General features: G+C 42.0%; 1 protein-coding gene across 8 annotated transcripts in view; it reads left to right on the forward strand.

Annotated features, from left to right (window-relative positions):
• Window positions 1-18,589, forward strand: part of RAD51B (RAD51 paralog B) — a 734,863-nt gene that overhangs the window by 591,188 nt on the left and 125,086 nt on the right. For all 8 annotated transcript variants that reach the window (XM_061429216.1, XM_061429215.1, XM_061429213.1 and 5 more), the window contains one exon: window positions 15,523-15,601. In XM_061429216.1, the coding sequence (XP_061285200.1) occupies window positions 15,523-15,601 (79 nt within the window). The remainder of the gene's footprint in view (window positions 1-15,522; window positions 15,602-18,589) is intronic.

Below are 18,589 nucleotides of genomic sequence, written 5' to 3' on the forward strand. Positions count from 1 at the left end.
ATAGAATGTACCTCACACAAGAAGGCAAAAACTAATAAAAAGAACACTGAGGAATTATAGATAATACAAGATTTAAGGGAGGAAAGTCCTTACTATAATTAATATCCTCAGAATTAAAAATTATATAAAAACAAAGGTAGGATGTGTTGAATTAGAAATAGAAGACAAGAAAGAGCTCTTGGAAATTAAAAATATGATGGCTGACATAAGCTCAATTAAAGAAGTAGAAGATAATACGAAGTGATATTATCTGAATTATGTGTAAGCATTAAGTTGATTAAAAACAAAATAAAATAATCAGTTTTCTAGAATTGTGAAAATAGGGGGAGATAACAAAGACAGATGTTGAATCAATGTTTAAAAATTTGTCTTGGGAGACTTAACATATAGAATGGCAGAGTAAGGCACTCAGGCAACTTGCATCTCCTCAAAAATGACAAGAACATTGATTAAAACTGTCAAAATCAACTTTTTCAGAACTCTGGAAATTACTGGAGGCTTGGAAAATCTGGCAAATTTTCACTCAAGAAAGCCAGGTGAATCTCAGTAAGAACAGCAAGATTTGTGGCCTTAAACTTTTACAAGTTCCACCGTTCTTTCCCCAGTTGTGTAGTAATCTTGAAAGCCAACCATCTCACAACTACAGTAGCATTGTATTGCAGCTTGGAAAGGTTTGGAGGTCCCTATAGCCCCACGCAAGAGAACTGTCACTATTTGACCTGACTCAGAGCTTGGTCTGTGTGAATAGCCCTACCCTATAGGCTGGTGGCAATTGTTTACATCATGGCTGCCTAAGGTGTTGTTACCTGGTAGAGCTCACAAGAGGCTGACCAAAATATTTTAAAGAAAAAAATTGGGTGATGAGATATCCATAAGGAGTTTTGTAAAGGTCCTATGTATACCAGGCTAGAATGCCATACGCCTTGCTCATGGCCAAGAAGAACCCAAGAAGACCTTTAAGCTGTCACTTCTGGCTGACCTTGAGGCTCTGTGTGAACAGGAAGTGAACATTAAGACAAAGCTTTAAATTCCCTGAATGCATGCCCCAACACACACACAACACACACATACACACAGCTTGGGAGACTTACTGATCCAGGTTATTTAGGGAAACCTGTTCAATCAAATTCAGTTCAATCGTTAATCACTAAGTGACTTCATTTACAAGGCATCCTCAATAAAATTATAGGCTGGCTTCCAATCAGAAACTCTGGAGGTCAGAAGGCAACAGAATGATGTATTCAAATTGCTGTCAATCCACAATTGTATATCCAGCAAAACTATCCCTCAAAATTGAAGAAATTAAAACATTCTCAGAAATACAGAATCTTAGAATTTGTCACTAGTACACCAAGCCTACAAGAAATACTAAAAGCAGTTCTTCAAGTTGAAATGAAAAGACTCTAGAGGGTAACTGGAATCCATATGCAAAAGTAAAGAGCACCGGTAAAGGTAAATACATAAGTAAATATAGAAGTATGAATGTGGAAGGTGTTTGTTATTTTTTTCTCAAATATGATTTGAAAGACAACTGCATAAAACCATAAATCTAAAGTTGTGTTGGTGGACTTCTAATGTATAAATATGTAATTTGCATAAGAGTAGTTGTGCAAAGGAGGAAAAGAGAATGGAGCTATAATGGAGCAATTTTTTGGTAAACAATATAAGTTAGCATCAGTCTAAACTAGATTGTTTTAGGTTAAAACATTAATAGCAACTTCCAGGGCAACCTATAAGAAAATAACTCAAAGTAGATAGTAAAAGAAACAAGAGAATTAAAATGGTAAACTAGAAAAATACCTAACATAGAGACATCAGTAATAGAAAAATATAGGAACATAAACCACAAGATATACAGAAAAACACATAGCAAAATGGCAGACATATATCATGTCTTATCAATGATCACATTAAAAGTAAATGGACTCAACACATCAATCAAAAGGCAGAGATTGGCTGATAGAGTCAAAACAAACAAACCCCACCCCCATGATCCAACTATATGTTGCCTCCAATAGATCCACTTTAAAGTCAGACACAAATCAGTTGAAAGTAAAAGAATGGAAATTATATACCGTAGTATTGCAGAGTACATCATGAGAAACGCTGGACTGGAAGAAACACAAGCTGGAATCAAGATTGCCGGGAGAAATATCAATAACCTCAGATATGCAGATGACACCACCCTTATGGCAGAAAGTGAAGAGGAACTCAAAAGCCTCTTGATGAAAGTGAAAGTGGAGAGTGAAAAAGTTGGCTTAAAGCTCAACATTCAGAAAACGAAGATCATGGCATCCAGTCCCACCACTTCATGGGAAATAGATGGGGAAACAGTGGAAACAGTGTCCAACTTTATTTTTCTGGGCTCCCAAATCACTGCAGATGGTGACTGCAGCCATGAAATTAAAAGATGCTTACTCCTTGGAAGGAAAGTTATGACCAACCTAGATAGCATATTCAAAAGCAGAGACATTACTTTGCCAACAAAGGTTCGTCTAGTCAAGGCTATGGTTTTTCCTGTGGTCATGTATGGATGTGAGAGTTGGACTGTGAAGAAGGCTGAGCGCAGAAGAATTGATGCTTTTGAACTGTGGTGTTGGAGAAGACTCTTGAGAGTCCCTTGGACTGCAAGGAGATCCAGCCAGTCCATTCTGAAGGAGATCAGCCCTGGGATTTCTTTGAAAGGAATGATGCTAAAGCTGAAGCTCCAGTACTTTGGCCACCTCATGCAAAGAGTTGACTCATTGGAACAGACTCTGATGCTGGGAGGGATTGGGGGCAGGAGGAGAAGGGGACGACAGAGGATGAGATGGCTGGACGGCATCACTGACTCGATGGATATGAGTCTCAGTGAACTCCGGGAGTTGGTGATGGACAGGGAGGCCTGGCGTGCTGCGATTCATGGGGTCGCAGAGTCGGACATGACTGAGCGACTGATCTGATCTGATTGTGATTTAGAAGATATATATAGATATAGACATATATTTGGTCATTCAGATAACCAAAATATATTTCTCCAAAATATATATATTTATGCTGCTGCTGCTAAGTCGCTTCAGTCGTGTCTGACTCTGTGTGACCCCATAGACGGCAGCCCCCTGGCTCCCCCGTCCCTGGGATTCTCCAGGCAAGAACACTAGAGTGGGTTGCCATTTCCTTCTCCAATGCAGGAAAGTGAAAAGTGAAAGTGAAGTCGCTCAGTCGTGTCCAACTCTTAGCGGTCCCATGGACTGCAGCCCACCAGGCTCCTCCATCCATGGGATTCTCCAGGCAAGAGTACTGGAGTGGGGTGCCATTGCCTTTAGTTTTTATTCGTAGTTCCTAACTCACAGGTTCCAAAACCCTTGGAATTTTCTGAGTGATAAGAACAACAGGAGCATCATTTGTTGCAATATTTTCTCTCTTCAGTTCAGTTCAGTTCAGTTCAGTTCAGTCGCTCAGTCGTGTCCGACTCTTTGCGACCCCATGAATCACACACAGCATGCCAGGCCTCCCTGTCCATCACCAACTCCTGGAGTTCACCCAAACTCATGTCCATTGAGTCAGTGATGCCATCCAGCCATCTCATCCTCTGTCTTCCCCTTCTCCTCCTGCCCCCAATCCCTCCCAGCATCAGGGTCTTTTCCAATGAGTCAACTCTTCACATGAGGTGGCCAAAGTATTGGAGTTTCAGCTTCAGCAGTTTTTGAAAATGCTTCAGAGCCATCACAGTGAAATGGGTTACTTGTTACTTATAACAAGCTGTTTCCACCACAATGGGGTTCATGTAATGAAGTTGACTTTTGTATAGCACCTAAGGATGGGTGCTAGTTGCCAGGAGAACCAATCATGAAAAGAGAGTGGGAACTTCCAGTCCCACCCCCTGATTTCCGGGGAGGGCAGAGGGGCTAGAGATAGAGTCAACCAGCAGTGGACAATGAGTTAATCAATTATGCCTGTGTAATTCAGCCTCCATAAAAACTCAAAAAGAGAGGTGTTTAGAGAGCTTCCACACTGGGGAACCAGAACACTCTCCTATGCCACCATGCTGGGCTCCAAGCTCCACTAAGACAGAAGCTCCTTTGTTTGGGACTTCACCCTATGTATCCCTTCTTCTGCTTGTTGATCTAAATTAATAATAATAAAAGGAAATTTGGGGGATTCTCAAATGTGTACAAATTAAACACACACTCACATACTTCTAAATGAGCAACAAGTCAATAAATAACAAGGGAAATTAGAAAATACTTTGAGAAAATGAAAACAAAAATATAGCAAAACTTATGAGATGCTGCTAAAGCCATGCTTGGAGGGAAATACATAACTTATATACCTGAATTAAGAATTTTATTGTATGGACTTCCCTGGTGGCTCAGTGATATAGAAACTGCCTGCCAATGCAGACAACACGGGTTTGGTCCCTGGGCAAGGAAGATCCCACATGCCAAGGAACACCTAAGCCCATGTACCAGAACTATTGAGCCTGTGCTCTAGAGCCCAGGCGCCACAATTACTGAAGCCCGCACACCGTAGAGCCTGTGCTACGCAGGCAACAAGAGGTATCACTGCGATGAGAAACCCTCGCACTGCAATTAGAGAGTAGTCCCCACTCACAACTAAAGGAAAGCCAGCACAGCAGTGAAGACCCAGCAGAGCCAAAAGTAAACAGATAAATAAAATTATTAAAAAGAATTTCATTATATGCATATTCACCTCAATAAAGCTGATATTTAATATAGAAATAATGACCCATATTCTTTGACTATACAAATTTGCATGCTACCATACAGGAGTAGACACTAAATTCTCTCTAATTTTAGTATAAGTTGGAAAAAATCACTAATACTTTCAAACCACATATAAAGTGCACTGGAAAAAAACAAAAGAACCCTAACATGATTTTTAAAATATATGGACAAAAAACTAAGCTTATAATTAATTATATGCATGCTGAAGTATTTAGGGGAAAGTGCATGATGTTTGCAATTTACTTTAAAATGCAACAACACAAAGCTAAGATGGGTTGTTGTATAGATAAGTAATAAAAACAAGTATTATAAAATGATAGTGGTAGAATCTACTTGTTAGGTTTATGGGTATTCACTATAAAATTTTTTAAATTTTGCTGCATATTTGAAATTTTTCATAATAAAATGATAGGAAAAATAATAAACTCAAAATACCACTCTGACCTGAACTATTACGATTGCATAATTTACTAAGTTAATAGCCTATTGATCTGAAGAAATTAATGTTTTCTTTAAGGAGCAAGTTATTTTAGTTTATAAACTTTGGGAACCTAACGTATTACATAAACATTTTTAAACAATCGCCTCACCCAGAGAGATGTTATGAAAGAGCATAATGATACTCTGGGGGGGAATAAGATCTTGTAGCCTCAGGGCCAAACTTTCTAGGAGAATCTTCCCAGGGTCTAGAATTATATGTCATAAGGGATTCAGATCAACTTTAGATTTCTGCCCCCAGTTTCTGTCAGAAAAGTTGTGAAATAGGCCACATGTAGATAAATTAATAAGTTCATGCCTGCTCAAATACACTGCCTTTTTCCACCTCGTCATTTTCCAGCACAGTATTACTACTACAGATCTTGCGTCCCTATTTTGAGAAGGCAGTTTAGACACCATTCACTTCTTTCTCTACTCTCCCCTCATAATCTTACAAAGCTGTTGGTACTGAGGCTTCAGTGTTCCATGGAGAGTGGTTTTCCAAGTGATGAAGCAGGTTCTAATCAATATACAATCCAGATATGTACTGGGACCTGGATCTCTGCCACCTTTCCCTCCAGCTCTCTTAACACAATGACTAGGGAATTCCTTTGAGGATCACTGAGTATGCTTCAAGCCACCCTGTTCCTGTGGCCTCCTTCCAGCCACAAGATCTTCCTGTCTGGAGCATTTCCGGCCCTTCTGTCCCTTGGCTTGGAGAGTTCAGCTCAACCTGGGGAAAGGACAGAAGACTCGAGGTTATCAAAAGCCTGTTGAATTATCTGATGCAAGACTGGCTGGCTTGTTTGCCTCCCTGGCTCTCTTCCTGGGCTTCAAAGCAGCTGAGAAAACAACCTTTTTCTAAGTCTTGGACAAGGAGGAAAATCTCAGGCATGAAGGATTTCTGTCGCAGACATTTGGCACAGCTAGAGGAAAGGTTTGGTTAGCTTGCAAAAGGTTTTATTAGCCCAGACATGCAGGCGAAATGAGATAATGGGGTCCCTGTTGAAGGACATTTTAGAATCAATGGGTTTGCTCCCTTGCTTCTCAGCAGGTCCCTTGTGTACAGATGTAAATATTAGAAGTGTTTAACGAGGACACCACCAGTGAGTTCATCAACTACCACACAATCCTGCTGATCATGGGGGAGACTGAGATAGGGTTAAAAAATTAGCAAGCTAGAAATCTGTGGATGGATGCAAAGTCCTATTTCTGAGCTATCCAACTCAACCGTTTCTCACCCCAGCTTTCTTAGCTGAACACATTACAATGTCTTTGGTCCCTGCATTTTGTGGATGGAAAGAAAGGGATAGAAAGAAAGCCAGGCCTACCACCTGCCCCTGCAGGAAGAAACTGTGCTTACACTTTCCTTCTGCCAGCTCATTTTACTCTGCCCTTTGCCCCTGACCAATATGAGATTTGGGGTAATGGGTGGGAAAGGGAAGGAAATAAAAGAGAGGAAGGATTCATTAGCAGTGTTAAAGGAAGCCTGCCTGGCACAGGAGTCAGAGAAGAGAAAGTGAAAGAATTGGTGCCAGCTAACCCTCAGCACATGGCTGCCTATTCATGTCTGCTTCCCTGGGCCACAAAGGCAAAAACTCACTTTTTCCTAAAGTCAGGGCTCTTTTGCAGAAACTCATATACCCTGCCAGGACCAGAATTCTATAAAAGCAGCCTCCAAGAGAGCCTGTACCTAAGGTTCCTGATGTCTTTGTGCTGTCTTGTCCACACTGACCTTCCTGGCCACCCATAGAAGAGAAGGGTAGGCCGGGTTGCTCCGGAGGAGGGTCACACCTGTACTTTAAAGGGACACAAGTACTATCTCTAGAAGGTGTCACCATCCTGGAGGATGCTTGAGGTTCCTATGTCCAGCACTTTCTGTTCTGTGGCTCCTTTTCCACTTTCTGAGCCTCTTGGAAGTGGGATCAAGCCAGGAAAAACATGTGATGCTATAGCAAGCTGAAACCAAAGACTTGACTGTGGTTCTGCCCAAGCCAAGTCTTGGCAATGATTGACGGGGCAGCCTGCACTTTTCTATGTGACATAGTCTAAGTCCCCCAACTTTGGGGATGGGTTGCCAGATAAGCCTCAAAATAGGTATGAGTCAGAGCTTCAGAGAGTCACCATTTTTTTATATTTTATAATTGAGTTTCCGTTATGCATACAACATCATACTGGAGGTTGCTAGGACTAGAAGCAGCAATGATGATGATGTCCTTTGCCTTCAAACACATGGTAATAAATTCAAGGGGCATTAACTATAAAATGGTGGAGAAAACAGTGAGTGCTATTAGAGAGGTTATAGATACAGTGTGATAGATTTGAGAGACGTTACCTCAGGCTAGAGAAATTGGCATGAGCTTTCTGGAAGAGGTAGCATTTTTACAGCATTCCAAGAGGAGGTAGGATTTGGACATTGAGACAGGAAGGACAAAAGGAAGATTATTAGTGTGGAAGCTTGTGAGCCTCTTAGTCAACCTGCATGGATGCCCTTCTTTGTCTTGAACTGTGCAGAATCCATGCTGGAAAGCAAATGCCTTTATTTGTTGTTATGTATTCTGCCTCCTTGATGTCTTATCCCTTGGATGTGGATTTATCTATGCATGACAGATTAGAGGTTACCATCATGCTGGTTGAAAGTACAGACTATAGAACTGGTTGGCTTGGGCCAGAATCTTGTCTTCAGCACTTATAAGCTGTCTGCCTCAGAGGGCTATTGTGAGGAATAACATCTATTGGTTGTTTGCATCATCATTACTGTGGGACCCTTGGAAGGTCCTCCAGCCCACCCCAAACCATAAGACTTTCCACCATTTTTAGGTCTATTACTCTCTTCTGACAGTCTTACATTAAAATGCAAAATGTAAAGTTTCCTTAGCACTAGAAGGTTTAAACCAGCTCTGCTTTAGAGCAAAAGAGAATCAGCTGATAACTTATTTGCTTAGAGCAAAATAGGCACCTGAGTGGAGAGATATAAAAGGAGGAGAAGAGATTCTGTACAGGGAGGCCAGTGAGCTCCAGGAGCCAACTTCTCCCCCCATGTTTTATTTAGAGTACCCAGGCTTCAGGGGTTTCACTTGTACACTGAGAGAAACCTTCACACATATACTATGGGGATAATGTGAGGAACAGTGAAGAAAATGTCCATCTGTCATTTTCAGAGACCACACATGCAAAGCACTGAACTGGGCTCTATGAAATGGAAGAGTATGGGATCAAAGGCAATGCCCTTGATCTTTGCAATCCCACTGAGAATTCAGAACATATTTCTAGGAAATAAATTGACGTAGAAATGTATAGCAGTCTTTTTTTTTTTGTCATCATAATGGTGAAAGTGATGATATTCCAGTTGAGATATTTCAAATCCTAAAAGATGATGCTGTGAAAGTGCTGCACTCAATACACCAGCAAATTTGGAAAACTCAGCAGTGGCCACAGGACTGGAAAAGGTCAGTTTTCATTCCAATCCCAAAGGAAGGCAATGCCAAAGAATGCTCAAACTACTGCACAGTTGCACTCATCTCACACGCTAGTAAAGGAATGCTCAAAATTCTCCAAGCCAGGCTTCTGCAATACGTGAACTGTGAACTTCCTGATGTTCAAGCTGGATTTAGTAAAGGCAGAGGAACCAGAGATCAAATTGCCAACATCCGCTGGATCATCGAAAAAGCAAGAGAGTTCAGAAAAACATCTATTTCTGCTTTATTGACTATGTCAAAGCCTTTGACTGTGTGGATCACAATAAACTGTGGAAAATTCTGAAAGAGATGGTAATACCAGACCACCTGATCTGCCTCTTAAGAAATCTATATGCAGGTCAGGTGTTGGAGAAGCAACAGTTAGAACTGGACATGGAACAACAGACTGGTTCCAAATTGGGAAAGGAGTACATCACGGCTGTATATTGTCACCATGCTTATTTAACTTATATGCAGGGTGTATCATGAGAAATGCTGGGCTGGATGAAGCACAAGCTGGAATCAAGATTGCTGGGAGAGATATCAGTTACCTCAGATATGCAGATGATACCACCCTTATGGCAAAAAGTAAAGAAGAACTAAAGAGCCTCTTGATGAAAGTGAAAGAGGAGAGTGAAAAAGTTGGCTTAAAGCTCAACATTCAGAAAACTAAGATCATGGCATCTGGTCCTGTCACTTCATGGCAAATAGATGGGGAAACAGTGGCTGATTTTATTTTTGGGGCTCCAAAATCACTGCAGATGGTGATTGCAGCCATGAAATTAAAAGACGTGTACTCCTTGGAAGGAAAGTTATGACCAACCTAGACAGCATATTAAAAAGCAGAGACATTACTTTGCCAACAAAGTCCATCTAGTCAAGGCTATGGTTTTTCCAGTAGTCATGTATAGATGTGAGAGTTGGACTATAAAGAAAGCTGAGCACAGAAGAATTGATGCTTTTGAACTGTGGTGTTGGAGAAGACTCTTGAGAGTCCCTTGGACTGCAAGGAGAGCCAACAAGTCCATCCTAAAGGAGATCAGTTTTGAGTGTTCATTGGAAGGACTGATGTTGAAGCTGAAACTCCAATACTTTGGCCACCTGATGTGAAGAGCTGACTCATTTGAAAAGACTCTGATGCTGGGAAAGATTGAGGGCAAGAGAAGAAGGGGACAATAGAGGATGAGATGGTTAGATAGCATCACCGACTCGATGGACCTGAGTTTGGGTAAACGCCGGGAGATGGTGATGGACAGGGAGGCCTGGCTTGCTGTGGTCCATGGGGTCACAAAGAATTGGACATGATGGAGCAACTGAACTGAACTGAACTGAATGGTGAAAGTTTAATTATTTGTCAACTCTATGATTGTGTCTGCTTTCTCTTTAAAAAATTTTTTTTTGTATTTTAGTACAATTGTTAAAGATACTTTCCATTTACAGTTACAACAAAATACTGGCCATATTCTCCATGTTGTACAATACATCCTCAAGCCTAGCTTACCCCTAACAGTTTATACCTCTTTTCCACCCACCCCATGAACTCCCCTCACCCCCACCACAGGTCACCACTAGCTTGTTCTTCATATGTGTGAGTTTCAGATGGCAGTCTTTTAAAAAGTACAAATTCTCACAATAGATAGGATTGTGGCTCACAGTACCACACACCTGTCTTGTGGAGTTCCAGAGTTTTCAGAGCCGCACATGTCTGTACTCATTCTTACCCAACTATATATTTCCGTGAACCCTTAGAAAATTCTAAAACCAACTTCACATATTACACACAGGGTTGAGTGGGATAAAAACTTTTCACGAAAGTCCTGGATTCTATTAAGCTGCAGGGCTTATGTATTGAAGAATCCAGGAGGGCACTCGAAAACAGCACAAGTCAGACAATGATTAGAACACCCCAGCTGTATAGGTTGACTGACCTTCTGAAACAGCAGCCTGAGTTATCGGCTAGGGAGGGTTGTTTGCTTTATAAGAGGGTTATTTATTGTTTGAAAGGCACAAGGGCATGGGGTGCTCATTGAAGTCTAAAAGAGGGAAAAGTCAATATGTGTTCACAAGGACAATGTGGCAAACATCACTTTTTTTCCTGAAATCTGTTAAGCTAAAAAGCTAATTTACACTTCTTCACTCTGCCACATAACACTAGAGAATCTTCAGGTCAGAAAACTCACGTTAAAAGCAATATGCATTTACCTTTACCCCAGGCCTCTTACCAGCGTGTTTGCTTTGAAGTGTTTATGGTCATAGGTTGGTTTGGGTATCTAACCACCCTGATGGAGTTCTCCTCCCCGTTGTTCTCTTGTCAGTTTCCCTGTAGAAATTTGGGCTCCAGTCCAAACATATTTCATCCACCATGGCTGAATGAGCAGAGTAGCACCTTGTTCTAGATACTCTGTCTCCATTAATACAACCTGAGATCACACTGTTGCTGCTGCTGCTGCTGCTGCTAAGTCGCTTCAGTCGTGTCCGACTCTGTGTGACCCCATAGACGGCAGCCCACCAGGCTCCCCTGTCCCTTGGATTCTCCAGGCAAGAACACTGGAGTGGGTTGCCATTTCCTTCTCCAATGCGTGAAAATGAAAAGTGAAAGTGAAGTCGCTCAGTTGTGTCCGACTCTAGCGACCCCATGGACTGCAGCCTACCAGGCTTCTCTGTCCATGGGATTTTCCAAGCAAAAGTACTGGAGTGGGGTGCACTAGATTTTTGCAAACCACATCTCCCAGCTGACTGGTACTGAACTGTAGTGAACTAACACGTAATTCATTTTCTGAATGTTAAATCTCATCTTCCCCGTTCTGAAACCAGAACAAATTAGTCCCCTGTTCTTAAGGGCAAGGCTTTACATGTATTTCAATAAAATTGTGTCCTAAAGATTCATAGGGTTTGTCCCAACATTCTAACCAAATTGAGGTTTGTTTTCATATAATGGCTGTCTAATATATTAACTGTTCCTCTAAATTTGGTGTCTCCTGTTGCCGTATCCAGCGTCTCATCAGTGGGTTTAATTACATGATTCATGAGTCCAAATGTCACTTTTAGGGTGAGATCTTAACTCCCTCTTTTAATCCAATACGTTTCCTATACTCTTTCTCTGCTTTTTTTCTCCATAGCATATATAATCATCTAATATGCGATATATTTCACTACATATTCATTTGTTTATTATCTTTTGCCTCCTTTAGAATGTATCTCCTAGGGTAGCAATTTTTTTCAGTTCTGTTCCCTGTTGTATGGATGTGGTTGAATACAGCAGTGTGTGCATCCAGGTCAGTAAGTACGTTGAATATGATAGGACTGAGGATAGAATGCAGTACCTTCTACTAGAGGTTGTTACCCCATACGATTGTTACTAAACTTTTGGATACTTTCAGATCCATTTCATGGTATTAGCATCCAGTCCACCTTGTCTTCACTTTATCCAGAAGGCTACTGAGAATTTGTTACCTTTTTTTTGCTGAAAATCTGATAGTTTATGCTGGTGGTAGCCCTCTGAGCTATCAATCTGGAAGTTCTTTCCCAAAAAAGGAAGAGGGATTCATCTGACGTAACTGATCACTTCCTCTTTCCAACTGCATACAATCATCCTTTTGATAGCTCATTTTAAACCCTGTCCAACCCTTGATTTCCTGGAAAGGAGGTACTTCCAAGTGTGAGAACCTTCCATGTGAGGTCCTTCTGGCTCGAGCTCTGGGCTTGTTCACAGAATGGGCACATGCTTCCTGGAAGAGGAAGTCATCAGATGATGGTGGGTACACCACTGAGCTGAAAGGCTTAGGTTCAGGTGGCATTTATTGTGTTGCATTGGAATATCATATCCTTTTTCTGATTCGAAGATTCTGTGGTCTATAAAATAAATTTTCAAAAATATAGTATAATAGTTTATTGAATACTGTTTATTTACAGCCTTCTGGCTTTTCATGTCCAATTTTTCATGTGGGCAATGAAGATCTGAGGTTTGGTATATGTTTATTTATATTGATTTTTGATCTAAAGGCTTTTTCTCTTTTTATTTCAATTCTCCATTCCTCTTTTCCCTTTCTTCCTGACACACCTGTGGTTTAAGTGTCTCCTCATCCCTGAATTATTACAGTAGCTCCCTATCTGACTCCAGGACTCCTGTCTCTTGCTTCTCCACCTCAGACTCTTCAGTCAGGCTAATTTCCTGAACCCAGCTGTTCAAAATGTGGTCTATGGACCACAGCATCAGCATCTCCTAGGAGCTTGCTAGAAAGGCAGATACTCAAGCCCCACTCAAAACCTAGTGAATCAAAATCTACGTGTCAGGACCTGCAGGTGATTCATACCAACATTAAAGCTTGAGAAGCACTGTCCTCTGTTCTGCCATTCCCCTACCAAGGAGCACCCATACATGCACGTTGAACCATCCCTACATCATCTCTGTCAGAAATGATCCACTTTAATTATCAGGTGAGAAGTTTTTGACATAAAGATGTAAGTGTCCGCCTATACCATCTACTCATTTGTTCTGAGAATGAGCGCTGGTTTATCTAGATAACTTCAGAGCAGTTATCAAAATTGAGATTCAACTTGAATTGAATCCTTCAGGTAAAAACCAAGTATATTGCTTTTTGGTAAGTGAAAGTTAAGGGGAACTTGGGAATCATATGTAGTGAGTTGGTTGGAAATATTCAAACTGAGGTTTTTAGTTTGACACAGGTGTTTTTAAAGGTAATTTATTTTAGTTTTATTTATTTATTTTTGGCTCTGCTGAGTGTTCACTGCTGCACGGGCTTTTCTCTAGTTGAGGCAAGCAGAGGCTATGCTTCATTGCAGTCCCCAGGCTTCTCCCTGCGGTGGCTTCTCTTGTGCAGCACAGGCTCTAGTGTGCAAGGGCTTCAGTAGTTGTGGCTCCCGTACTCTCAAGTACAGGCTCAGTAGTTGTGGCTCATGGACTTAGTTACTCTGCAGCATGTGGGATATTCCTGGACCAGGGATCAAACCCATGTCCCCTGCACTGGCAGGCAGATTCCACCAGGAAAGCCCAACACAGGCATGTTTTATACTTAATCTTCAACATTATCTCATTTAGGTGGGTGTTGTTATCTCCATTTTACCTACAAGGAAACTGAGGCTCAAAAAGGTGAAGTTGTCCAGAGCCAAAGTATTGGGTACGTTTCAGGCTATACCATAGGCATCCGAAATACAATGGTTCGCACAAGTGGCTCTGTACTGAGCTGGACAGGTGACCAGGTGGGAGGCTTTGCTGATTTATGAGGTCACCCAGCTTCCTTCCCACATGTTGCTTCATCATCCCCCAGGATGTGGTTGAAGCTGGGTCTGGCCCTTGGGAAGAGGGAAAGGGAAAGTGAAGAGCCCATACTTTTCTTATAATCCAGAAGTTCTACCTGTCACTTTTGTCATCTTCTGTCAGTCAAAGCTTAGCCACATCAGCACACCTAGCTGCAAACAAGGCGTAAAAATGTTGAAACCTGGGGAGTTGTTAACTCTAAGGAAGAAAGGATGTGGCTACTAGGGGGAGACTACACAGCCGTCAGTTGACTTGCCATAGGCATCAAGTTGATTAGTGGAGGAACCTTGATTCAAACTCCATGCCTACAACCTGTGATCTTTCTACCATTCTGTTCCACCCTTTCTCACAGTTGACAGTGAATGTTTGTTGAATTGTTGTAGATTGAGATAGTACAAGTGTAAGCCTTTGGTTATTTGAAATTATTTCTTCCTTCTCCCCTCTCTCCCTGATTACTTAAGTGGCTCTGTGCCAAACTATCACTATTTTTTTATGATGTTTATTTGCAAAACAGGAAACAGATCGTCATCTTCCTTCAGGAGAAATACAATAATAAAACATAATCCACCAGTTCTTAGAGGTTCTGTGGAATCATATGCAGTGTGTTAAAGGGTTAAATAATAGTAATCTTTTAACCATCAAATGACCATCCCTTTTAAAGTAGGTATCCTCATAGTAGAGTGCCATCATGCAGAATATTTTTGATACTTTGTGTTGGTTGGTGTGTCAGCCAACTGTCACCACAGTAGTGCTTTGTGACAACTTCAAAATCACAGAGGTGTGCATACAGTCATAATCATTTAACCCATGTGTATGTAGATCTCCTGGGGATCAGCTATTTAGATTGGACCTAACTGGCCAGCTCTACGTCAGGTGTCTCTCTTCCTCCTTCTGAGACAGCAGATTAGCTTGAACATATTTTTATCTGGCAGTAGCAGAAGCATAAAAAGAACAAGTGAAGTTTTGTGAGGCTTCTTGAGGCCTAGGCTAAGAACTGGCACAACCTATTAGTCAATGCAAGTCATGTGGCCAAACCTATGGTCAAGGATCATGGGAAATACTCTATACCTCCAGGAGGAGGGAAGGTAGTCACGTGGCTAAGGCTGTGACTATAGACTTAGTGAAGGGTTGGGGGCCAACCAGGCAACCTGCCATGGCTCTGCCTTTAGCAAGTTATTTTGAATATTTGCAGTGATGTTAAATCTTTATCTTTTAGGGGTAGATTTGAATTTTTTAATAAAATAGCTAAATTTATGAATATAGTTAAAGGCTCAGGCTAAATGATCTTTGGGCAGAAAGGTAGCTATTTAAGCATGTGAGATAATAATGAAACTTGTATCTAAAACTGGCTCAAGAATATGGCCTTCATTGATAGAATAGTTGGAATTGATGTACAGCCTACCAAGGTGGTCAGTTGTTTGAAGGAATAACACTCATTTGGTTCTAAAATAATTTCAAAGTAAACAAACCTCATAGTTTGTGGTCACATGTTACCACTTTGCTTCAGAGTGGGAAGAGGAGTGAACAGAGGCTCGTCTCTATTTCCTTTGACTAATCCTGAGCAAATATGCTTTCTGTGCAGATTCTCATTGCCAAGTCCCCTCTGGCACCCTTCACCGCCTTTGTCTACACCATCGAGAAGGAAGGCCTGGTTCTTCAAGGTAAGATCTTCGGACGAAGCCATTTCTTTCATCTAATTATACTCAGCACTGCCCATTGTGGGTGATAATTACTGCTTTGCTCCTGATGGAAGCTCCTTCGGGACAGAATCAAAGGCCAAGAAGAACTAGCCGGTGATGTTGATCCTGATAAGATAAAAGAGGTTGGCAATTGTGGCAAGAATTTGACAGAGGTCAGGGAGAATTACAGAGTTCCCTAACAGAGTCGGACAACCCAAGAATGAGGGACAAGTCGAGCAGGCTAGGAACTGCAACTCCTCCAGTCCTCTTTGCAGATCCCACAGGGGAAGGGACCCAACCCTGCCTCAGAGCCTTCTCACTTAGCTGGGAAAAACCATCTGGGCTGGCAGCCTGTGGGGCACTTTGTCATGGCTCCATGAGCACCACTTCCTCGGCCTCCGTCTGGTTACTCTATTTCCTCCCCCTGTACTCAAGTCCCGACTAGGGACCAGGCCTTGCAGACCTGCACTTTGTGACATGGGCCTGAGTTCTGACTCACGGAAGAGCCCCTCAAGGCCACAAGCTGGAACTAATTCAACAAACAGGGGAGAAAGCGGATTGAGAGGCATCATTCCTTGATGTAGGATCAGGGTGGTTAGGAAAGGTGTCGTTTGATGGCAGGTCTGCAGAAAACAATGAAGAGGAGGGGTTAAATTCAAACCCCATTGAACTTAGCCTGGAGGGTCAGATGTCCCACACTGCTTTGTAGATTAAGAAGGGTCCCCATAAAAGTGCTCAGAGTACACATCTGTCCCCCACTGTTGGGCTGGAGACGTCACCCAGAGATGCTTGGCACATGTCTGCTCAGAACCTCCGAGGAGCATATTGTCTTTGCTGTCTGTGGGAGGAATATCTGCCCTTTAGGATTTTATAAGCTGAATGTTTTCCCCAAGTTAGGGGAAGGGTGAAATAGGGTGAGCCCTTACAGTATCCCCATGGAGACACCTTGCATTATAAAGCTCTAGCAGGACTTCTAGGCAGGCGGCTGGACAGTGCTTCTGACTGAGGAACAGGCTTCAGCCCTCCCTTTCCTTGCCTTCTAAAGCATCCACTTCTTAATGGATCCAGAAAGCAGTGTGTTTGTTTGGTGTAGCTGAGCTCCACAGCAGGGACTCGGGTCCAGGGAAATTTGGAGTAAGAACTCCTGACCTTTGGCTCTTAGCCTTTGACTTATGCTATCCAAGTTCCTTGGTAAATATTTTTTTTTACAATTGCAAATATTGTTTTCTGACAAAGAAGCAGAGATTTTAAGACCAGATTAAGCAAAGCAAACAGCAGGCCTCTTTGTTACGGACTCTCTAAGGGTGTATAAGTAATAAGCAATCAGAGAGCTGGACTTGGGTTTACCCTGTGCGGTATGCCCTTCGGCTTTTCATATTTAGAGCCTTGCTTTAAAAGATTAGAACTCCAGCAAATAGCAAATTTAGACGAAGATTTCAATATGTTCTATGCAAGATTATAAGGTAATTTCAGGAGGGAAAGAGCCCATTCTGCCCAGATAGTTTGTAGGAGAGCCTTGATATGGTGCCTATATCTTGATCACTGGGCATTTTGGTAAACAACAGTTGAAAGCCTGGTCTTAATTGGATAACTTTGGGATAATATTGTGGAAGCGAGATTCACAGAGTTGCCTCTCTGACTCTCATTGCTAAGATCATGATTTTGACGGGAAAGAGGAAGTTGTTTAGGGAAAGTAGAAACTGAAACCACAGTAAATTGGTAGGGGTTAGAAAGCTTCAAAGAAAGACTATTAGAAATAGTTGGAAAAGGAGAGAATGTGGATTACTAAAGGAGGCTGGCCTGGAACCGGGTGTCCAGGAAATAGAAACATTCAGGAAAGTGTCTGATGATGCAAGAATCCCAACCAGTAAATAAAAATGTCTGGGAGACCTCAGAGCCTCACCTGTTTGCTTTTGAAGCCACACCTTCCTCTCTGAGGTTTTTTGGAGGCAGCAGGAACCTTCTGCCCCTATCAGCAGTGCCATTTCATGTAAACCTCTGGGCATTCCCTCCCCTCTAACTATGTGCTCCCAAGGCTTTAAGTAAACAAAAAGGAGCTCTGATCCTCAGAAAAATGGGGGCCCCTCCTGTATTAGACCCACCTTGGATTTCCGTTCCAGTTCTGGTATGTTCTTGAGAAAATCTCTCAAAGCCTAGTTTTGTCAGCTTGAAAAAGACAATGTTGACCTTGACTCAGTGCTCTGCAAACTGTTTTGTGACTCATTGGTGGGTCATGAAATAAAATTAAGGAATCACAACCAGCATTGGGGGAAAAAAAAAAAGAAAGAGAGAATAGAAAATAACAGATTATATCACATATGTTGTACTGCTTTGTGAAATATTTCCTGTGTGATTGCGTGTGCATGTACCTGCATTATGAATTTATGTACAGAGGTTGCAGTGCAAAATGTTTTTCTTCATTGCATTGTAGTTATCAGCCTGGCTGATCTCTAAAGGCCTTCCCAATTCACCTTTATCTGATTCTCTGAGGAGATGATGTACTTATCATTCACTGAGCTCAGTAGAGTTGTACCCTTGAGATCTCCACAACCTGGAAAGTAAAAGCTTACTTTCCCCCCAGTTTTAACAGATGACTGAGCTAAAACACACCTGCACCATTTCCCAGGTTTAAAGCAAAGAAAGCTTTGATCCCTGGGTGATAACCTTGGAAAGGTCTCAGAAGTCAAGGCCAAGAAACTTTTCTTGTGAGAGGTTGTTCTGGCATGATAGTCCTGAAGTGGCATGCAGGTTGGCACCCACAGCTGTGGCGAGGTGGGGGCACGTACAGTCCTTGTCTGAGGGACATAGAGACAGAGAGGGGAAGGGCTGGAAGAGTGAGGGCAGTTCCTGGGTTACCAACTAAAGAAGAGCCAGCGGCTGTGGCTCCACTTTCCGTCTTTGTAATGGAGCCAGCCTGGGGTGGCAGGAAAAAACCAATCCAAATAGGCTAGCCTGGCTTTTGGCGGGGGT

The sequence above is a fragment of the Bos javanicus genome, chromosome 10, assembly GCF_032452875.1.
Source record: "Bos javanicus breed banteng chromosome 10, ARS-OSU_banteng_1.0, whole genome shotgun sequence".
Taxonomy (NCBI): Eukaryota; Metazoa; Chordata; class Mammalia; order Artiodactyla; family Bovidae; genus Bos; species Bos javanicus.